Source organism: Perna viridis, chromosome 7 (assembly GCF_037379345.1).
Source record: "Perna viridis isolate PV_CMFRI_1.1 ecotype Kerala chromosome 7, ASM3737934v1, whole genome shotgun sequence".
In the NCBI taxonomy this organism is placed as follows: domain Eukaryota; kingdom Metazoa; phylum Mollusca; class Bivalvia; order Mytilida; family Mytilidae; genus Perna; species Perna viridis.
Genome location: NC_142451.1, coordinates 38,000,861 through 38,024,056, shown reverse-complemented (window position 1 = coordinate 38,024,056; position 23,196 = coordinate 38,000,861). Strand labels below are relative to the sequence as shown.

Below are 23,196 nucleotides of genomic sequence, written 5' to 3'. Positions count from 1 at the left end.
GGTACTATAAGGCCAATCAGATCTTAGCAAGATAAGTTATAGTTTAAAGCAAATTCGTTCAGAATTACCATGGAAACAAGTATCAATTCATACAAACAAAAGTCAAAATAGTAATCTTTTACATCTTTTTATTCTTGTTCAATCACAAGATAAAATTGATATCTTACTTTATACAGCAATGCTATTTCCTCACCTTAGATGAACGTAACATCTCTCCAATCTTACATCCTTATTCACTCAATATATTTTCATTCATACTGTCAATTTTATACACACATACATGAACATGTACTAAAAGAGACTGGATGATTGATGATAAACCCTTCTTAAAATGAAGGAAACATTACATGAACAATATTTGTGATCTTAAATAATGAAATGTCATGAGCACTTTAATATCTGATTGCAAGGTATATAAAACATCAATTGATTCAACTTATTTTCTCAGTTCTCCATCTGCAACATCATTTCATTTCAAAATTAACTGGAATTAAACAAAAAAATTATGTCTAAATCTTTCAATATGTGTACTTTAATGCATGTCTTCTGTTTTCAATAAATTGCAAGTGAAAAGTAAAAATCAAGCTTTGACAAAAATTACAGGGAAGTATAACGGAAGACTCGCATAGAACAACTGAATAAGTGAAGGGACAAAATCTGAAGTAATAAAGAAAATCTTCCCTTGTACACATACTGGCAGTCAGCATTTGCTTTTCAGCAATTATTTATGTGAATAACCAGATAAGCATGTAAAAGGAACATTTCATCAAATTACACTTAAACAATACTCTAAAGAAATTAATTTCACCTCACATGTCAAACTTCCTCAACACAATGTTATGTACAAATCAATGAAAAAGTAGCACTGTTTGCAGTTTCAAAAGTGAACAATAAAAAAAAGGACAATGCTAAGAAAACATAATGAACCCTGATACTGAACTGTAATTTCATGAATTCGAACTGAATTTATATTTTTATTCAGAGAAAAGTTATAAAAACAGTGATGGAGACTTTGAACAAGATTTATAAAAATAATGCCTTCCTTCTTTGGAATTAAATACATTCACACTTCAATATAAACAAGACTCAGACTTAGGTTCAATCAACATATTAACCATATTTAAAGGGGAGAGTTCAGTAAGGACCCCTTTTGGCCCCTTAATTTCGGCATTTTTGAAAATTGGATTAAAGCTGATTTCTAGGTAGAAGTAGTATAGTAAAACAGTTGCAAACACTGAAAACAAGATGTTTTTGATCAGATTTATGATGTTAGTCTAGAAATAACAGTATGCATTTATGTAACTTTTACAAAAACATTTCTGCAATTTTTAAGACAGTTTTGTGTGGAATGGAAGTGGCTTCATATCTGTTCACTCAAGTTATTTTTACAAGAGTTGTAATTGACAATTATACACAAAATCTGTGAAGCATGAGAATAAACATGCACGTGGCCACTGTTAAAAGAGTGAAAAACTGCACAAAATCTGGTGTTTTCCAGCATTTTTAACAGATTTTTCCAATTTCAGCCAAGTTTGAAGGGCATATATGACTGTACATGTTCAAACTATTATCATAAACCAATCAAATCAACTATAAAACACATTTAAGAGCTGGCAAAACATCATGAAATTTTCTTCATGCAGACTGTTTTAGAGGCCCGATTTTGTCCTTACTGAACCAACTTCTTTTAAGTCAAGGTAAGTCATGAAGTAAAATTGAAGTGAAAAATCTGCACCAAATCTGACACATTCATGAACTTATGTGTGTATACAATTTAAAAACGTTACTTCAGGTTCAAACCCAGGAATGCAGAAGGGCCTAAGATAAAACATTGTCTCAGGTCTGTACACAGGCAGGTGGTTGGGGCTTACAGTATACATGTATATCTTGTTGTTAATGATGTTTTAAATTTCTTTTAGCTTTTTAAGAGAAAAAAAAGAAGTGCACTCTAATACACCTCCTAAATTCTTACTTATTAAGTAAAAAAAAATGCCTCATTTTATTCTTGGGTATTGGCATGATTTGTAAATATCCTTATAAGTACATTTTAAATGTTGAGTTTTAAACTCAAAATTGTAAATAAACACATCTACAACTAAAATGGTCAACTGCAGTCAACTAGTGTATATTATCAAATATACATGTTTATCCAATTGTGCAAACTTGGAAGATTTTGAACATAATCTCTGTTTTCAGCAGAGTATCTGTTTCTCCATCTGGCCTGTCTTGGGATAAGTTTTAATATCTGACATACAAGCAGTTATAAGCAAAGTTATAATGGAGACCTTTGCACCTAACAGCAGAACTGTTTTCCAACACATCTGTATCTCATCCAGTTTCAGTATCTTAAATGTGGTTTAGCCTTTGCCATAAACCTGAAATGTGAAAAATAGCAATGGTTGGTCTTTTATGTGCAATCACCGAAGTATTTATTTTTGTCAAAAAGCCTGTAACAAAGAATTTTTGCAGTTTCCGAAAACTTAGGGGATACAAAATTTGACCAGTTCACACCAAAAGTATTTCCTCCTTGTGAGATTAACAGCCAAATTACATGTATAAACACAACAGAATTACAGGTGAAAATCAAACTGACTAGCAAGAAATAGTCCAACAACTATTATAGTACCTGTTTCTCATGTTTTCTCAGTTATTATTTGCGTTTGTGTGAAAAAAAAGTCACTTACACCATTTTTATCACAACTATATAAAATGAATATTTAAATTTGGTTATCACACAGTCACTTGACACAAAAAAAAAGGACAAATTTTGAATGCATCCATGAGAAATAAACTGACAATGTAGATAACAGATAACTTCTCAAAAACAAAAAGTTGGGAATCAAAAACTACCAACATACACTGAAAATATATGAATAAACCAAAAAAACAACAAAGCATATTTTATTTTAATTCTAAGAACATATCTATTGTACTGTATTTTTCTTTCTTATCTTAAATTTCATTTATTGAGGTACCATATTTTGGTGTGTATTATGCGCACATTTTTAAATAGAAATTATTTCCAGAACATGGGGTGCGTATTATTCATCAATACATAAGAATTGGCCTCGAAATTAAAGATTATGTTATGTGAAAAGACATTGCGTAATGTAAACAAACACATGGAAGTAAAATGTTACTGAAAGAAATTTTATCTAATCATCAAATACATCTTTAATATTTAAAAATGTTTAGTGATATTTTCTTCAAATCATGTTCAAATGACTTATTAACATGTTTCAAACAAAGGTTGTACAATATTTCCTTCTTATAAAGCATGGTTAGAAATTAATATGAAACAACTAAAAACCAAAAAGTAACTAATTCCTTTTTTTGTAAAACCCTCCTTATCAAATGTTTCACAGCTGAAAATGATTATTCTGATATTTATTTTGATTGTTTCTTACACTTCTCTTTCTTAAAAGTATGTTTTTAAATGAAAAACTGTGACATTTGAGTTACAGCCAAATGTCAGATTTTCCTGACTTTCAATTTTGTTTTATAAGCCATTTTGTATATCCTGTGTCAATTTTATCATGCTTCAAAATTAAAATTATCAAATTTATGTAGCTACTGATGTTTACATGATGTTTTAGTCTGCATAGAATTTCTTTCCTCCACATTTTCACAGGAAATACTGCATCAAGGTAAATAAATTGACCGATCAAGTGCAAAATATCGATTTTTTTAGTCTTACAAATTTTACTGCAACCTTAGTCCAAAGAACTTTTTTTCACACATTTAGACCTTCAAAATTGCACTGCACACAATACATAAATGCGCACTATACACACCAAAATATGGTGAACACCAGATTTGCAGAGTACTTACTTGTCTAATACTTCCCAAAATGTCTGTATGTGTGCTCTGTCTAAATGTCTCTTATTTCTGTCCAAATTTAAAACTGTAACATTCCACTTCTTAATGTTGTTATCTAAGGGTAAATCTGACCATTTTATGTGAAAAGCCTTTACTGAAAAACAGAAAGCATCATTTATAACCAAATGACTGAAGAACAAATTCAAATCATCAAAGTTCTACACTGACAGTGACAGCTTCAACTTGCTCCATGAATTAAGAAATTCCAAATAATTTGCATATCTAAGTAATATATGTATTAAAGTATTAAAATCATGTATGCAGATTTTCGTCAGAATTTGTTGACAGAAAAATTGAAAGACAAGGTGAAAACTATTGAACAACCACATACTGGGCTCTCAAAAAGAAAAGAGTACTTACTTTTAGAAAAAATTTCAACAGGATTACCATTCCATGGCCATCCTTTAAACTGCCAGGCAGGACCCTGTACATACACAGCTACAACTCTGTCCCTAAAGTAATTAAATACAAAAAAGGATAAGGATATTACAGTAAATATACAGCTCATAATGACATTATGGTAAATAGGAATTTCATAGGACCTTCCAAACATGTTTCAAATATATTTAGTTGGGAAATGGTTAAAATTTTAGAATTGGTCAGGTCATCTCTCTACCAAATTTGTGTACAACAATAACACAACTTCTCAGTAATTTTATAAATAAGCACAGAACTTTTTGATAACCAAGCCTCAGTTCCATAAGAAACCTGAAAATCTTCCTTAAACTTTCATTAAAAGTGATTTCATTGGATGAAATATAAATTGATGGAGGATTTTCAGAGGAAAATTTAAGATTATTCACCACATTATGGCCAGGAATTAGTTAAATTTTCAAGTTTAAAGTGCACTGAATCTACAAAAAAACACTGTCCAACATGACTTCATTTAGAAATTCTTTGCTCTTTACTTATCAATGAGAAAGTATGAGACACTTTCTCTTTCAGATTTTTTAACAGCACATACACAATATGCCATACTTAATACATAAATTTCAAATACAATCACTTTATTCAACATGACTATTCTGATTGAATGTTTAAACGCTATCTGACTGTATATAAAGTTATTAAGTATATCTCTGAGCTTAATTTTATTTATTGTCTTCAGTTTAAATCAATGAGGCCAGACAGAATATTGCAAGATGCACCTAAAACAGATGATCCGGATGGACCAATAGTACAAAAGATATCTCTGAATAAAAACTTCTATTGCACAGTTAAGACATCATGCTCTCTCACCAGTCATCTGTGGTAAGTTTCGCAGCACTATCTATAATTCTGTACGGCACAGTCAATCCTCCAGTTTTCCGCCTTTGTATCAAAACCTCATTATCTCGTTTGGCACCTTGTGCTTTTTTATCATCCGTTGAGACAAATCTGAATGAAAAACGAACATATTCAAGGATTATAATGTTGCCATCACAAATTGTGAATAAGATGTAAATAAGAATACTCTAGCATTTTACCAAGGTGCAGTTGTCCAAACTATTGTATTATTGTGGAAGGTTTTCTATATTGTCTTAGTTATTGATCCCAGGCTAGCCATATTGGAGCGAGGCGTAGCTGAATTCCAATATTTCTAGCTGAGGACCAATAACTCAGCCAATATGGAAAACCATACGCAAATATACCTTAATGGACTAACTAGTCCGATACCCTATGTCAATATGGATTTTAACCAGTCCAATATGACTTACTGGATGGGTAAAGCCCGTATTGGACAGCTAAATCCTGTATTGGAAGGCTATATCCTGCATTGTCACACTTTTGTATTTTGTATTGTATTGGCAGTTTCTATCATATTTAGGTCAATATTTGAACATTAGTCAATAAAGTAGCATATTAAGCAATGGCTCATCATTTGTTTGAAATATAATGATAAATTGCTGTCCATCATTCTTTCTGCCCGTCTATCTGTCTTTTCAAAAATAAATCAAACATGCCTTGTGAGATTTAAAGTTTTTATTTTGTAAACTGAACATTAGTTTAAAAAAAATAATTTTTCAAACTTTTTCTTTTATATGTTTCAGATTAATGGTAGATCAATCCAACAATTGAATGTGAGTAAAGTTATATCATGTGTCAGATGAATGTTTCTATCAACCAATACTTCACAGCTGTATAACTAAATTTTATATTTACCTAAATTCTTGTAAAATATCTTTCGCATTGTACATGGTGATTAATGATGTAAGTGCTGCTGGAATAATGATAATAGGTGTCCGAGACCCTGAAAATAAAATCAAATTACATCCATAGTGAAATATACATGTACACATATCTACCCAACTTTCTGTCTTAATAAATTCAAACTATTCAGACTTTTTTGTTCTATAGAAAAATACAACATACTTAGTTGTTTATACATGGATAACACTTTATGTGTGTGATGTCAATCACTCCCTTTTTTTTTCAAACATCATAATATATGTGTAAATCCTAACATTTATGACAATACTGTTATACATTTTGTGAAAAAAAAAATCAATACCCCAGAAAGGGAGACAACACTGACCAGAAACCCATTAATGATAACTATGTGAGGATGCTTCATAAATTTATCTCTAAGGAAAAGAAAATCCCTAGTACAAGCAGGGTTTTTTCCAGGATTTTGAAAGCTTTAGCCACTTTCGTGTGAGAAAATGAGGACCTTTTTAATGGTATATTTTTTTTAAAGTATGGTAATATTTGTATCTGACAAAAGATATTTCAGAATCATCTGTTATTTACAGCACTTTGTAAAGACATTAAATAAAACTTAAATGTACATGTACATTGCATATGAATAAAGCACACAGTTTTTTTCCACAGTCATGCAAGCATGTTTTCCAGGGAATCCAAAAAGCATGCCTGAGATTTAATTAAAAAAGAAACTCCCCAGCATTTAAGAGTCATCAAAAATAGAAATCCCTTTACATTCTTATAAATTAATCAGGGAAATACAAGTGTACATCCCTGGCATAGTTTTAAATGTACATGTATTTCATATAAAAAATGCTGTTTTCTGCATTGCCACCCTTTGTAGAAACACAAAAATACATCTAGCACAGTGTAGATATAGAACTGCCTTAACATGCACCAGTGCTACATTGGACAGATATAAATATTTTCAAATAGGTATTTCCTTATTGTTGCCTCATGAGATTCTATTTTTAGCACAATTTTCAACTGTGCCTTTGGGAACCAGACTGAGTTAATGACAAATTTATGTCATTATTTTTCAGTTATATTTAGTATTGGTCCCTGAGGAATTCATTGTTAATATTGCTGACATTCAACTACAAATTGTAGTGACACCGGGGTAGTGGCAAAATTACCCACATTTGGTTTACACTCAAGTTTGATTTACAAAAATAAATGATAAATTACTTTTTATGTCATTTTGAGACAAAGTTAATGAGAAGTAAAGGAATTTTCAAAGCAGCAATTGTTACCCACATTTGAACTTTCACACTTGTGTGGTCAGAGATCGACATTTACTCCATGTGTGGTGTCTGATTAGTGTAATTGGCAACTTAGGTGATTGTTTACACAAATTTTTTATACCTGTTGAGATTGCTTACGCAAATTTTTTATACCTGTTGAGAGTTGTAATTAGGTTGGGGTAATTAAATTGTCTCTTTCGCCACTTGAACCAATGTTGGGCTTACAGCTCTTAATGTATTTTGTACTTTCAAAGATTTCAGGTGACGAAATGAGACTCAATTATTTTCGTCATTCTGAAAAGTCTTTCGTCATTGACGAAAATGACGAGCGCTAGAAAAATCACTGTACAAGTACCATGATAAAGCTGACCGATGAAAATTCATTTGTGCTTACTTTTCTTAATATTGTCATCGACCCTGTTTTTGTTTTCTTCCTGATTCTTTATTTATATATGTAGGTTACAAGGCTAATTTAGGGACAATACCTTTTTTCTGACTTGGTGGAGGTCTAGCCTGGGATATCGGTCTGGATGATGGTTGTGGTGTTTGTGAGGGAGGTGTCTGAGATGGTAAAGTAGCTTCTTTGGGTTTTTCAACTTTCTCTGGAACCTTGGCAGATTCTTCTGTCACATGCTTTAATGCCATACCGTGAAAGGTCTGCATGGTGTTGATTTTGAAACCCTCAGTTTCTGAAAGAAATCAATAAATTCTTGGGTTTTTTTTGCTTATGGCTCATAAAAATTCAATTTAGTTTCCTGAAATAGATATAACATGGATATTAAGAAAAAAATAAAACTTAATTGTCTGTAACTAGTGTTTCCCTAGGAAATTTGTGAAGGTGTAGTAATGAATATATTTTAATTGACTGATTGATTGATTATGTTTTAATATCCTATAGCAGATATCAAATGCACTTCGGGATGAGAAGGATTGACCAATCAAATGGACCATGTTTTGTATTAGTCCAACATGCTGAGCAAAATCTATCGTGCTAGCTTAAAGAAAGTAAAGCCTGCAGGTACCCTTGAAACATTGTGGGCTTGGCAGAGTAGCATGGCTACAAATTTAAAAATTTCAACATATTTTGAGGGCATTCCATCATTACAGAAGTTCTTTTCAAGCAACCCATCTTGACATTTCTAAAACCTGTGATAAACAGTCCTCACCTTACTGTGAAGTCGTAAAAAGTAAAAATAAAGAAAACAAAGTAATTCCTTTCATCATACGACAATAATACTAACCTTCTTTCCCTTTAAATCTTTCCTGGTCATATCTGCTGTAGGCAGCAACCTGTGGAACTGGTCTAGGTTGTGACTGAAAATATGTACAGAATCAAGGAGTAGGAATAAAAAATATTGGGTCTGGACCTGGTCCTCATAAACGAACAATTGATTGATTAGGTATTTCAAGTATAATAAGAGATTAGGTGCTCTTTTGGGAACAGGAAAGGATTTAAAAGATTTTATACTAGATTTAGTATATACTATAGAATAGTTACAACACTACAGTTTTAGTTAAATAGAGAATTAGGAGTCACAGCTGACAGCCTTTAAATAACATCTGATGGCAGATATTTCATGTAGTTCAGGATGAGAATGTTTGATCTATAAACCAGACTTTGTTTTGTATTTGTCAAACACATTCAGCTGGATTTTTATTGAGCTAACCCACATATCATCACATTCTAACACATTATTCTGGCCCTTGAGCCAGTTGTCTTTCACTTTCCATACACTGTGTGCTTGGCAATGATCACCAATTTTAAAGTTTCCTTTATGCTTAGTTAAGGGATAAACTCCACACATTCAGGCACACCAAGGAATTTTACAAGACTTCGGATGGGACTACATTTGTGTGAATGGCCAGTACAACTTACTACTCATTGTTCTTGAAAATGATAATAAGTTGCTATGTCAGCAAAAAGCTCTATTGAGTTCATGACTGTACTGTTACACATGTTGTATATATCCTGACATTAAAAAAAAATCTTAATTACAGAATCAAGGGGTGAAAAGATACTCTGAGGTACCGAAAAACTCCCCCCCCCCATTTTCAGTACACGGCATAACTTGATGCATCTCTGATTCAGTGCATGCTAGAAACTGGGAGTCATTTTTTTTCTCCATGAAAAATCTTCAACGCGGAGGTTAGAACTAAGTTCATGAACAAAATAGCAACCTCGGATGGCAGGATCTAGCCGGGGTTGATCAATTCTGATCAAATAAAAATAAAAGATACCCCGCTACCTTCCCATTACACCTTTGAAAGTACTATGGATTCAAATTGATTACAGAGGATTAAAAAATACAATGAAAATCTATAAGTATAGTTAAAATCACAAAATGTAAAAATGTATCGCATGGAAAGTAATACTAAATAGTATCCCTTGGAAGTTAAATGATATGTATCGTATCTTGAAGTAACTGTATCGTTTCATAGCATTAACACACATGGATCCTCATTAGAAATCTTGACTTACCACTGATGGTGTATGTGAATGATGACTAGGTTTGTGTTTCTGAGATCCTTCCTCTCTAGCTTTTATTGACTGTAGAATACCAAATATGTTCTTTGCAAAGCTCTGTAAGAAAACAAAATTTGCTTCAAATTAACAATGGTGAAAGGCAGACATGGTTAAGGTCAAATGACATTGTTCCATGAAAATGATTAAAACAATCAGGATTTCTCTACAAACAGTAACTAACTACATCTGTAAAAGTTTGACCTGTGTACTTTGCATAGTGTTAAGGGGTATATTATTAACCTAAAGAAATTACATCTTTGTAGTTTGACATTCTATTCGTATCTCAAATGTAATGTTACAATATTGACAATGTCTTAAATAAACATGTTGATGGTACAAATGTTGATGTTAAAATTTCCTGCAATTCTCAACTACATCCCACTGTTCTGACCTACACATACACGATTCTAAAGCAAGGTCACACATATATATAGAATGAACAGGGGTGCGGCTTCATGCATATTTTTGATGATAAAATCAGGATTCTGGAGATTGACCTCAAAGATGAGGTTTCTCAATAAGTGTGTAGTGGAATTTTCTTCAATAATTCAAATATAGATATACTTTTTAATTGTGTAATTTTAAATTAACATTTAATTTTTTTCAATTTCTTACCAACATATGACTTGTCAATTGCAAAAATTTAATGAAAAAATAAAAATAATAAAATGCAATATTGTGCTGTTTCCGCATGCATTAGTGATTCAAAGAAAATCAAATGAGCTGTTTCCGCATGCATTAGTGATTCAAAGAAAATCAAATGAGCTGTTTCCGCATGCATTAGTGATTCAAAGAAAATCAAATAAAAGGATCGTGTCAAGTCAGGCAAAAGTGAATGATTTAATGTAAAGTTTTCTGAATGTATAAAGATGTATGATTTAAATTATGTCTGAGAATTTATAAAAGCCTGTCAGCAGCAGTGTGTAAAAGAGAAAACCAACTTTAGCCACTGCTTGGAGCTGGTAGAACTCTGTTTCAAAATCTTAATTAACATGTTTTTTTAATGTATTATATAGTCAAACAAAGTAAAGGGTTCTGTTTACATGATTTTTAAGGTCTGAAAAGAATGACCCAATTCAAATTATCAATAAATTTGATAGACAATATAAACTCAACAGCATATATAAATACAAACTTTGGCATTGCTCTGTAATATAGTTGTACGAGTACGCCAAAGTCTTTCTCGACTGACGATATCTCTTGTGACATCCACTTCAGCATCAACAAAGCTACTGTGTTCTAAAGGACCAGGCTGTATATCAGCATCATCAACCTTTATCATAGATCTTTTTTTGGCCCATCTCTTGGCTTTGATGGCAGCAATTCTTTCTAATGGCATGGCTTCTGGTAGCGAGGAGGATCTGAAAGAAATAGATCAAATTTCTACATTTCTATCTACTGTGATGGCAGCAATTCTTTCTAATGGCATGGCTTCTGGTAGCGAGAAAGATCTGAAAGAGATAGATCAAATTTCTACATTTCTATCTACTGCCATGTCAGCAATTCTTTCTAATGGCATGGCTTCTGGTAGCGAGGAGGATCTGAAAGAAATAGATCAAATTTCTACATTTCTATCTACTGTGATGGCAGCAATTCTTTCTAATGGCATGGCTTCTGGTAGCTAGAAAGATCTGAAAGAGATAGATCAAATTTCTACATTTCTATCTACTGCCATGTCAGCAATTCTTTCTAATGGCATGGCTTCTGGTAGCGAGGAGGATCTGAAAGAGATAGATCAAATTTCTACATTTCGATCTACTGTGATGGCAGCAAATCTTTCTAATGGCATGGCTTCTGGTAGTGAGGAAGATCTGAAAGAGATGGATGAAATTTCTAATTCTGAAAAAAAATTTGAAATGCAAAAGCCCAATAACACCTGTAAAAGTACAAACTGGTGACTAACAATCCTACAAAATCCCTTGAGCAGTTTCCAAGGAGTTGCATCCACAAAGTGTCTCTATAGTGTAGTATGTACAAATTCAACGAAGTCCCATAACTACTGTAAACTTTGTCAAATCAAAATGGCTACACAATGTGATTAACTACATATGGTCACTAACAATCATACTAAATTTGAACAAAATCTGATGCATGGTTTCTGAAACTCACATCCACGAAGTGTTCCTATAGTGCAGTATGTACAAATTCAACGAAGTCCCATAACTCCTGTAAACTTTGTCAAATCAAAATGGCTACACAATGTGATTAACTACATATGGTCACTAACAATCATACTAAATTTGAACAAAATCTGATGCGTGGTTTCTGAGGAATCACATCCACGAAGTGTTCCTATAGTGTAGTATGTAAACTCCTGTAAACTTTGCTGAATCAAAAAGGTGCACAATATGATCAAATATAAATTGTGACTAACAATCCCACCAAGTGGAAACGATCATGCAATTTCGGAAAAATTGCATCCACATAGTATGATGAACGGATAACGGTATTTCTATGTCCACTTCTGCGTTGAAGCAGGGGACAACAAACCACACTAGCTCTCCTTATATTTACGAGCCAGAGGAAACTATTTAGTCCATAAACATTAAACATGACTTTGATTTTCTGTAAAACTACTTACGCTAACTGTGATGGTTTGACTGCTGTATCTCTTGGAGCATCCATTCTTCTGGCCCAGTTCAATTTATCCTGTTGAACCTTTTCTTCCTGCAATTAGTCAACAGCGCATTATGAATGAAACATTTTGGAAAATTTCATCGACTAGTCCTGTTAAACTTGCTTTTAACATTTTCATATTATATACATGCACAAAGACTGTTAAGATACTAGTCATCATTAGCTGATGGCGTGCTTCACAAAAAATAAAAATACAACAGGGGTTAGAAGTAGGAAATACACGCTGCTAGTCCAGACCACATTTTTATTTAATATTTTCTATATGTTCAACTAAATTTTACCCAGCTCAAAATCTAGTAGCAATGGGCTACTGGGCGACTGCTAATTTTTATCCCTGTACAAAAAATAATCAAGGGAACCAAGGTTATAGCGGTAATAAAAAGAATGTAATCCAGTGACAAAGACCAGACACAGACATACACAAAAAGGAACATAAAGTAACTAAAATCATATATACAAAGTAACAAAAGCAAATGAGCAACTCAGGGACTCCACTAAAAATTAGGAACATGGACCAGGTGCACCGGTAGGGTAAGCATCCTCTGCTTTTCTAGAAACACCCGCCGAGTTGCTCATAAAAAGTCAAGTCTGGGGTAGACAAACTAGGAAAGGAAAGTTTTCAGGTTGTGAAATTATACCCAGCACTATCCAATGAAAAGAAATATTGTTAAGTTCTAAGGAATCAGAAAATTTAGGTTACAATCTACAAAACATGCTGTAGGTTAAACTCCAAAAATGCTACATGGGTATAAGACAATTTATCATTAAGAGATATTTTATTTTACTTATTTCGCAAACAAGAAACCCCAGAAGCCTGAATTGCTCACCTGGTTTAATTTTGTCTTTCAAGGGCAATAAATTTAACAAGAACTTGTCCAACAATTTTGACTCAAGAAAGACTTTGGTAGGACCTATCATAAGGATCATTTCAGCAATTGAAAGTTTCTTTCTATCTATCATAGTTTTCAAGATATTGGCCGAAAACTGTTAAAAAAACCTGTCATTTTTCCCCTTTCAAGGGCAATAACTCTTACAAGGAGTCGTCTGACAACTTTTATGCCTTAAGACTTTTGACTTTTGTAGTCCTAATAATAAGGATCATATCCACTATTAAAAGAATTTGGCTAAACCTAACAGTTTTGGAGATATATGCGAAAAACTACTGTCTGACACTATGTTCTATCTATAGTAATGACAGCCATGTTTTTCAACAGTTCAAAAATCCCCACATCAATTCTATGCAGGATACCCCTAGGAACATTCATACCATGTTTGGTTCCAATTGGTCAAGTAGTATTAGAAGAGAAGAGTTTTGAAAAATAGTTAAAGATGACGACAATGACGGACACCAAGTGATGGCAGTAGCTCACATGGCCTTCAGCCAGGTGAGCTAAAAAATGATGCAAACATTCATCTTCAATACTTTCGGAAACAGGCTAAATAGAATGTAAGTAGAAAAAATTACTGGTAGCAAAACTTAATCGATATCCTGAAACCCCCCAAAAAGAATCAAGAGTGGTCATAAAGACTAGAGAAACCGTGAGCAATGCTCACAAACATGATACCCCACTTCCCCATTTGAAAGCATGGAACTGTTGACCTCTAAATTGACTTGGATCAAATTCTAAAATTAAAGGCTCACAATGGGAATATGTAACAAAGATTCTGTGAAAGTGTCATTAAATTCAATTCAGTGGTGTAGTAGGAGTAAAATTAAGAGATGGATATGCCTCTGAGTAACAGAAGGAAGGAGGTACAGTTATTTCCCTATATACACCCCCGTGAGTGGGGGTATAATAACCTATTATCTCATAGGAACAAACCTCAAGTCTTGGTTTCTTTTTCTCTGCCTCTCCTGCATCCTCTGCTCCTCTTTTAACTGTTAAGAATAAAATGTAATGTTGTAGAATTAAAATGGGAAAACTTAAGTTACAAATACTAAGGAAACAATATTTTGTTTCTTATCATCTACAAATGATTAAAAGAAATACATAAAACTATATATAAAACTGTTGACTCATTTATCATATGTACATGTAATTACCACAGTGACCACAAACATATGCAAAAAAATTATTCTCAAAACATTCATTTGCCCTAAAAGAAGTCATATTTTAATTGATAAAAAAATAATTGTAATTTAATGTCCCCTGCAGGTTATGTGGTGAAGAGGAAAAGTTTAAACTGGTTACTTAAGAAATGGAAATGACAGGAAAACTTTGCACTGAACTGAGACTAGTTGTTAAATATTTAAATGTCTTTACCATCGACCTTTGCTATAATGTGAGGAGGGGTTGTTTCTGAGATGCACTGAATAGTGCTACTAAACTTGAAAAAATACTTAACTCTGAGAAAACTCTCGAACTGTTTTTGACATCATTGGTTTGTATTATAGGTTGATTGAAGTTACCATGGAAGATAAAAATATCCTCAGACTTAAGTATTTTTTTCACTTTTGTGGCGCTGGAGCCTGATTCTAACACTGACATGTATTCAAGTGAGTATATTTATATTTCCTTGGTGAATTTATTAGCATGTTTTTATTATACTATGTAATAAGAACAAATATTCTTCTTCACAATAAAAATAACCCATAGCAACCTTGAGCCGGTCTCTGAAGTGGAATCTCTAAAGGTGCACTTTTATCAATGTTAGCCGAACTGGCTGTCTCTCCATTCAGGTAGGCCAACAAATCTTTTCTGTCAGGACGACGTACCACAGGCACATCAGCTGCCTGTGAAATTAAAAAGAAATCAGATCAAATCAATAAGTCTCCTCTGTTGCAGATGGTTGCTTACTATAACTATGTGATTGGAAAAAATATGGTTTTATATAAAATATCTATTTACATGTTTTACTCTATAATTTATATGTCTAAAATAATAGCAAATATAAATTAAGCAGAAAGACTTTTAATGGGTTGATTTAAAGTTGTTATTACTGCTGACATGAAGTTTTGTACAAAGAAATGGATCATAATTCTTGAAACAGGTTTAAGATAGTCAATCATTGATTAAAATTTCAAAGAATTAACTGTTAGCACATGTACACTAGGAGAGAAATAAGAAAAATACAAACAATATACAATTCCATCAAAACAAAATTTAATTTCTAAGCTGTAGGTGTAAATTTGAGCCCCCATTTGAAAATATGTCATTAGTTTTGTTTTTTTGCAAACATACAAGAAATAAAATTCTCCTGGTATCAAACCCTCACCTTTGTGTATTACACAAACAATGGACACAAAATAATGCTTTAAACTAAACACTGATTAACCCACCATCTGTAAAGGGAATAAATGTGAAGTCATGAAAAAAGTGGATAGCTGCAAGACAAGGCCGCTGCTAGAGATAGCTGAATGACAATGCCACTGTGATGTGTAATTTATTATAACACATAATACATAGTATATTCCAAATTAAACACTTAGCCACATACAGTAAAAAAACACATAAAATTTAACTGAACAGACCAACAGAACGTCATCATGCCGAATGAATTTAAACGAAAGGCCGCCAAAAACCTAAAATATTTTGAGCTGGAAAATATAAGAATGGGTAAACAGTAAAGACTACCCCTACACCAATGATGCAAATACCCAGGAGAAATTAATTTTATTTCTAATGGAAGTGTAGTTTTCCAAACTTACTGCAGCCTCTCTGACATAAAGTGGATGCTGAAGTTGGACATTCCTCAATAGGAATAAAATACAATCTAATGTGTAGTATTCTTTTGAAATGCCATCTTTACCAGTACTGAAAAATGAACAAAACATTTCATTCATATACAGTGAATTAAAAAACAGTAACCAATGCAAAAATTTTCAACAGTTTATATAACTTTTTTTTCACTCCCAGAATTTGCCCAGTCAAAATGTCACGTTTTCAAATTCGGAACATCACTCTGCCATACACAAAAAGAAGACATTATTGGAAAAAAAACAATTATGTGACAAAAAATTTATACATGTAGATACAATATAAAGATTGAGTTCCTGTTGTTTTTATAATGCATTTCCTTAACATGGAAGACATATGTTATGACATCCCAACTACCCAATTTCAACTTAGAATAGATGACAAACTATCATGACAAGGTTTTAGTATGCCTCCATGTGTGGGTGTGTTAATTTTCAAGAAAAATTGCTGGGAATTTTGTAAGTTTAATGTTCATACCTTATAAACACAGGGAGACAACTGAGTAAAATAAAAATCAGCCTCCCAACGATAAATTATGTAGTCCACCTGAACTATTGTTCCTTTGTGACAAAAACTCTTTCTTTAACTAAAACTTGAACAGTAAACTGTTTTCTTCTTTCAACCCATCGTCTGGTAAGTTTTCGGTGTTAAATCAATGAAAAATGTCGAGATATTGGAAGACTTAAAGCGAAATAGAATGTGCAGTGCGAAAACCAACACCGCATTTAAGCTACCCATTTGATTATGTAACCAGTTACTAACCCCCAAATGACATAGTTGGTTTTAACACTCTTCGGCCATGCTAAATCATTAAAGATAACTTGATCGTCATTCTCTACAATCTCCTTCTTGTTGATGTTGTACTGACGCAAAATGCTCAAAACATCCGCCATTGCACCTTCAGAAATGAAATAATCTCAAACCGAAACACCGATGTACAGCTTTATATCAATTTATAAATGATTTCGTTGAATAAAACATTTATATTCAGTAAATTTATTTTGAAAAAAATCTGTATTTTCATGCTTATAAATACACTTTGGGGGAAGATTTTTAGAGACTAGATTTAAGTAATAACCAAATCTAACTTTTTTAAAAACGCACCATATCGCCCCGAAATTTGATTAAACTCGGATCTTTTAGCACATTGCGCTGCAAATAATATTGTCGTTATATAATTTATTGAGCTGTTGTTGCTGTTAATTGAGACGATGTCAGTGCTTGACAGAGGTACATCGTACCAAGGAATTATATATATTCAACTGACGCCTTGATTGGAATAGGATTATATTGCTACAAGATTGGCGTCATCACTACAATCCTGGTCGTCATCATGAACTCGTGGATCGTTACGGTGTATCCATCTGCACCATGAAAACTGATTTGTTCAACGGGTCATAGTTTTCCTTTCCTCTTTCGTCTACCCCGGACTTGGCTTTTTATGAGCAACTTGGTGGGTGTTTCTAGAAAAGCGGAGAACGCTTACCCTACCGGTGCTCCTGGTCCATGCTCTCAGTTTTTAGTGGAGTCCGAGTTGCTCATTTACTTTTGTTACTTTGTATGTATTATTTTAGTTACTTTATGTTCTTTGTTGTGTTTGTCTGTTTTCCATGTCTGGTTTTTGTCCCTAGATTACGTTCGTTTGATTTCCGCTAGAATCTTGGTTCCCTTGATTAATATTGTACTATTATACATAGTGTCTTCCGCTTTTCACGTGGAAAAGTTGTAAAATGTCCCATTAAGTCACGCTTTACCCGTGATTGAGGAGTTAGTATTTCAGTTATCTAGCAGAGCACCAGCTATTGTCAGAGCAGTTACGAAGTTTTCATTCTTTAAAGGATACTTGTATAAGAATTACATCCACACACCATCACTATATATGATAAATAACCCATTTTACTAGTTAAATTGAGAACAGACTTCGTGTATAGTTGTTAGTCTATATATATTTGTATATGATGACTCGTTGTCTGTCTGCCTCCGTATGTCTTCTGCCATTTATTTTTTCTCAATGCTTACTAGTACTACATTATTTGTATTCCATATTTTTCTGACCTGCGCTCCAAATGAGACAGATGTAACAAGTCGCGAAGCAACCATGTAATTTACTGGAGAAGCTATGATAAAAAAAGTGTTTCAAAATTTGAAAAAAAAACATCTTCAGCAATCTGAAATTAAAATTGTTTGTTTTACTCTGAGCGTTTGCTACCTTTAAATATACACATGAAGAAAAAAAAATGCTTTCCAGCTTGTCACGAAAACATTTTTTTTCGCAAAAGCCAAAAAAAAAAGATTGTCTCAGAAAAAAATTCATAGCCTTTAGAAAATCAAATGGTTGATACTTTAATAGTTGTCGTTTAAAAATCAAATGATATTCTTTCCTGGTTTTGAAAATTGGAAGGAAATAAATGATCGTTAGAAGAATGACAAAACAAACAAACAAACAAACAAAACAAAAACAAAACAAAAAAACAAAAACAAAAACAAAAACAAAAGAAAACAAAACAAAACGAAAAAAAAAAAAAAAACCGATTTGTAAATTTTTATTTCATTTTAAGTATGTGAAATTAGAATAAGCGTCTCCATAACACCTGCCACTTTTCTTGTTGAACTACAGTGTATGCAATTTCAGTCTGTCGTCAAGCCTTCCATCATCTGAAAAAAAGTTTCATTTGTATAATTTTCCTAATATTGCATTTAGACTTGTTGCTAGCAAGAGAAATATTTTAATATTAGTTATATAATCTAGAAGATATGAGTTGCGCTTAAATGAACCATGCGGTCTATGTTTTATAGATTACATAAAAATCAAATCAAGATCGACTAAGCATCTGATTATCATATCATAGAAAAAAAGATTAGCTACTAAAAATAAATCATAAGCATCGACAGTCATCTTACATATGTTCTATGCGTAATACTAATTCAACGAAGCTTTAATTTGATTTTTTTAAATAGTTTTAGGGAGAATATATAACTTGCTGTTATGACATTTAATTCTTCTAGCTTTCGATTTTAAAATGTTTTTGGGTACATGTATATGCATTTTAACGGGAAAGTAGGGGACCTAATTTGCTTTAACGCCAACCTGATTGAAAATTGATCTTTATTACTTTACCTGAATGTTTTGAATGTGATTTATGTTACATTCGCTGTAAAAGTTTTATAGCAGAACATAGTACCTTCAACACAACACAACAATGAAAGTAAACGATACACACCAACGCAAAATAATTTAAACAATTCTTACCTTGGGTACGCGTAGTTCTATCTTATTACACACTTTTTCAATGATTTCATCAAAAGATAACCCTTCATTCTGATTGTGATGTTCAGTTTGAAACCTTGAAATATTGTAAAACAATCATACTATTAGTTTCAATATCTAAAAATATTCATTTCATTTTAACGGAAAAAAAATCCAACCTAACTGCTTTTAAATCGCCTTAACAAATAACTGGTGAAACTTGCTTTGGATCTTTTTATTTGAATGAGAGTGGGAGTGGAGTGCAACGCAATTTTTTGAAAGCCTGGGTTTGTATGATCTGCAAATAGTATTAACGATAGAAGTATCATATTCAATAGACGTGCAAAAGTATTCATCGTGTGTGAAGACTAGGCTTAGATAATGCTGGAAAAATTTTAAGCAATTGATTGTTTGAAAAAATAGAAACGTAGAAATTCAACAGAATGCTGTCTTTCATATTTTCATACACCATGACAGAGGTACTTATATGTGTAGTGTTTTCCAACGTTCAAATGGAATCGTGGTCAATTAAACCTTTAAATATCAGTCTTTGTAAGAATCATGCAAATTCTGTAATATATGATACACCAAAAAAGGCTACACATTTTTATTTTTGTTATTAAGTTGTTTTGTGGGTCAATATGATGAATATGTTACCATTCATTCCAATTTGTCTGCTCGTACATTATTTACAATTTATATCTTCTTTGAACAGGGTTTTTAAGAAATACCACATGTTAATTTCTGTTTAGTATAACATTTTAAACAAAATATCAAACAAAAATATGTAGGCTTTCCAACCGTGAATGAAATTTTGCCTGATTCTTGGCTGTAGTAGCAGTTAAGTATCAGTCTTTCTAAAAAATCAGACGAAGGTGATTCATGCATGTCACAAACCCACCAAATTCAGTTTTATTTCTTGTCCATAAACAGTAACTGATTACGTAACCAGTCTTTGTTTTTCATTTGGTTGTTGCGCTGTTGCGATAAAAATTACATAGATTGTGCATGAGATTTGCACTTTGCAAGAGTTATCGTTCTTGATTTGGTTTCATTTGGTTGCTTTTAGTGGGAGATAAATGTATGATTTTCTAAAAAGTGCAAATATGAATGCAGAAAAGGTTGTTGTTATGTGAAAGTATAGCATATGTAGACTTAAAAGGCATCGTTTGTTTGGTGGGTTTTTCTTGACAATGAATCACTTTACCATTGGTAGAGTCTGAATTTTATGTGGACTGGTACTTAACTAGTCATGTCTGTATGGGTCGAATGAATATCTAAACAAATTGTGTCAATTTTCAAAACACAGTGACGGTTATTCTATTACATATGTGCCATGTCTGTGCCTGCTCCAGTGGCTTTTAGGCTCTTGTTGCCACTTTTTTAACACGAACCTTTCAAAATCAGCCGTGGAGACCCCGGCCGCTCTTCTCTGGAGGAAGTGACGTTGAATGTCTATCATCAGGTCATGCTCAATCTGGAATTTCAACATATATTACCCGAGTACATATAATCATTGAATACATCTATATTTGCCAACACAGACCTTTTCCATGGAAAGGGGCACTTTTCGTATTTACAAGAATATTTTCGAATAGTGAAATTTTAAGGTTAGAGCAATACTTAACACTGATTTACTTCTGTTATCAGTGATAGAGAGAATGCCTATCTTTGCATTCAACTGTTCGCCCCTCGGCGTAAAGCGACTTAGGGGCTTAGTTATGGTCTGCTTCTGTCCGTGCATCCGCCCGTCATTTGCAATTGTAGTTCAGATAAGTGGTCGGATTTTGATAAATTGTATGGGATAGATCAATTAACATCATAATTCATATCTTGATTATCGCACGCTACCAACTGGATTTGATCAATTTCCAGGGAGATACATGTTGCTTTAAAGAAATTCACCAGTGACAGTATGGTTATCTGTTGCAATTTTGTTATATTTGCTTTACCAGGCTAATGTTATTCAATGAGCTTTTCCTCAACAGCGCATTTTTATATTCTTAAAAATACCATTTTTATTCCAGTCCTTAGTACAATTTCTTGTGTGATCAGTTTCTGGACTTTGCTGAGTTCTTTCGCTGACATATGCGAGTTTTTAGCAACCTTCTTTTGTTTATTGCTAATCTTTGTCAACAAATCATCTGCCTGACTCTTTATTATGCTTATATCTTGTAGATGATCGAAGTCACTTTTTGCCAAGTTTAAGCGAAATTTTGACGCATTCAACGCGTTGTCTGCTCGGGAATAAAGCTGAAAGAAAATCCATATATTAAAAAAAATAAAAAATACCCAAAAAATATTTTGGTTTTATTTATTTAAAAAAACACACAAAAAAAAAAAACAAGAACAGAAACAAAACAGTACAAATTAAAACAAAAAACGGGTCAGTTTTGTATACGGAACAGTGCACCTCAATTCCATTTGTATCGTGCAACCTTATCAATATCATAAAAAGATAAACTTTACAAACACTTTTGTCATTTCTGAAGGTCTTGAAGTATATAAATACTTGGATAATGCAATAAAATCACTGAAATCTTAATGTGCACACTTCATACACATTTTGCCATTCCATATGAACATTTCAACAATTAGATAAAATTACTTTCATCAAAAACTGAAACATAAAATATCACAAGAAACCCATGTCCATGTAAATAATAATAATAAAAAAAAATAAAATTTAAAACAGATTTTTTTCATCATGAATTTAAGGTTCATTCGGATAAACCGGAAGTATAAACAGTACGTAAGTAAGTACCAGATTATCGAATGCAGATGTCTCAGTTTTATGTCCATCTAACTACTTATTTCACTATAGATACATTTAAATAAAAATGATGATAAAACCTACATCTTGTTGTTTGTGGATCTTGCTAATAAGTTTCTGATTTTCTGAATTATCTCTAGTGCTCTCGAAGCAAACTCGTTATAAGTCTGTCTGTCAAACCTACAAGAAATAAATTTATCAATTTATTTTAAAACCTTTCTTCTTTCCCAGCATTTCCGAAATCCGAACATGTTTACAAATTCGGACATTTTTCGAACGGGTATAGAGACTACACGAAGAGATGCGTTTGCTTGAAATGCATTTGAAAATCATGTGGTTTCAACTTGACACAGTAACAAAACTTACAAATCCTTGAAGAAAGTTGACCGCAGCCTCTGAACGTCCAGAACGTATACGACCTGCGAACTATCCATGCTTCAGAAAATATACGACAGTAGAAAACAATGAAGTAAAAACAACAACAACAACAAAAGACGGAATGAAGCGACGTCATAAGCAAATGCAAATGTATTTTGACGCCATTAAGAACAGCGTCATTTTTCTTCTTTTTCAGTGTAAAATTTGATTACAATTTCATTACGAGCTATAGCAAGGAGTTAAAATTTAAAATAGCTGTCAATTTGTGGTTAGTTGATTTGCAACAAATCACGCAAAATTTGTTTACTGGCTAACCATAAGTTACCTTAGCTTTAGAAGAAATATGAGAAGATACTGTTTTCTGACACACTAAAATGGCGAGTTCGATGTTGAACTCGTGAAAAACTTAAGTCCATATAGATCGACCATTGACAATAACAAAGTGATGCACACAAACCTCCAACAACATGGACCAGAATATTTTGTTAATTGCATTTTTTGATGCGGAATTCAGTTGATGATTACATTAATCTCATCTATGCATGAATTAGAGAAAGCAAACGATAATCGTAGCGAACGGACACAGGCTCGAAACGACTAATTTTGTGGACACAGATCATGTTCAAGTATGGAAC

The 23,196-nt window shown here is 32.7% G+C and overlaps 1 protein-coding gene and 1 long non-coding RNA gene across 2 annotated transcripts; both read right to left on the bottom strand.

Moving 5' to 3' along the window:
- Window positions 1–111: 111 nt before the first annotated feature.
- On the bottom strand, window positions 112–17,084 carry LOC148612586 (parafibromin-like). Its single transcript, XM_088594150.1, has 14 exons — window positions 16,926–17,084; window positions 16,115–16,220; window positions 15,067–15,199; window positions 14,289–14,344; window positions 12,410–12,495; window positions 10,964–11,189; window positions 9,784–9,885; window positions 8,546–8,618; window positions 7,790–7,993; window positions 6,022–6,109; window positions 5,119–5,256; window positions 4,240–4,331; window positions 3,832–3,973; window positions 112–2,375 (listed from the first exon to the last, which is right to left on the bottom strand). The coding sequence occupies exons 1-14, from the start codon at window positions 17,054–17,056 to the stop codon at window positions 2,339–2,341; spliced, it is 1,614 nt and encodes a 537-aa protein (XP_088450276.1). The 5' UTR covers window positions 17,057–17,084; the 3' UTR covers window positions 112–2,338.
- Window positions 17,085–18,693: 1,609 nt separating this feature from the next.
- LOC148612585 (uncharacterized) lies at window positions 18,694–22,303 on the bottom strand. Its single transcript, XR_015924428.1, has 5 exons — window positions 22,268–22,303; window positions 21,424–21,663; window positions 20,805–20,887; window positions 19,414–19,507; window positions 18,694–18,818 (listed from the first exon to the last, which is right to left on the bottom strand). It is a non-coding gene; the product is annotated as an uncharacterized LOC148612585 (long non-coding RNA).
- Between the last annotated feature and the right edge of the window lie 893 nt (window positions 22,304–23,196).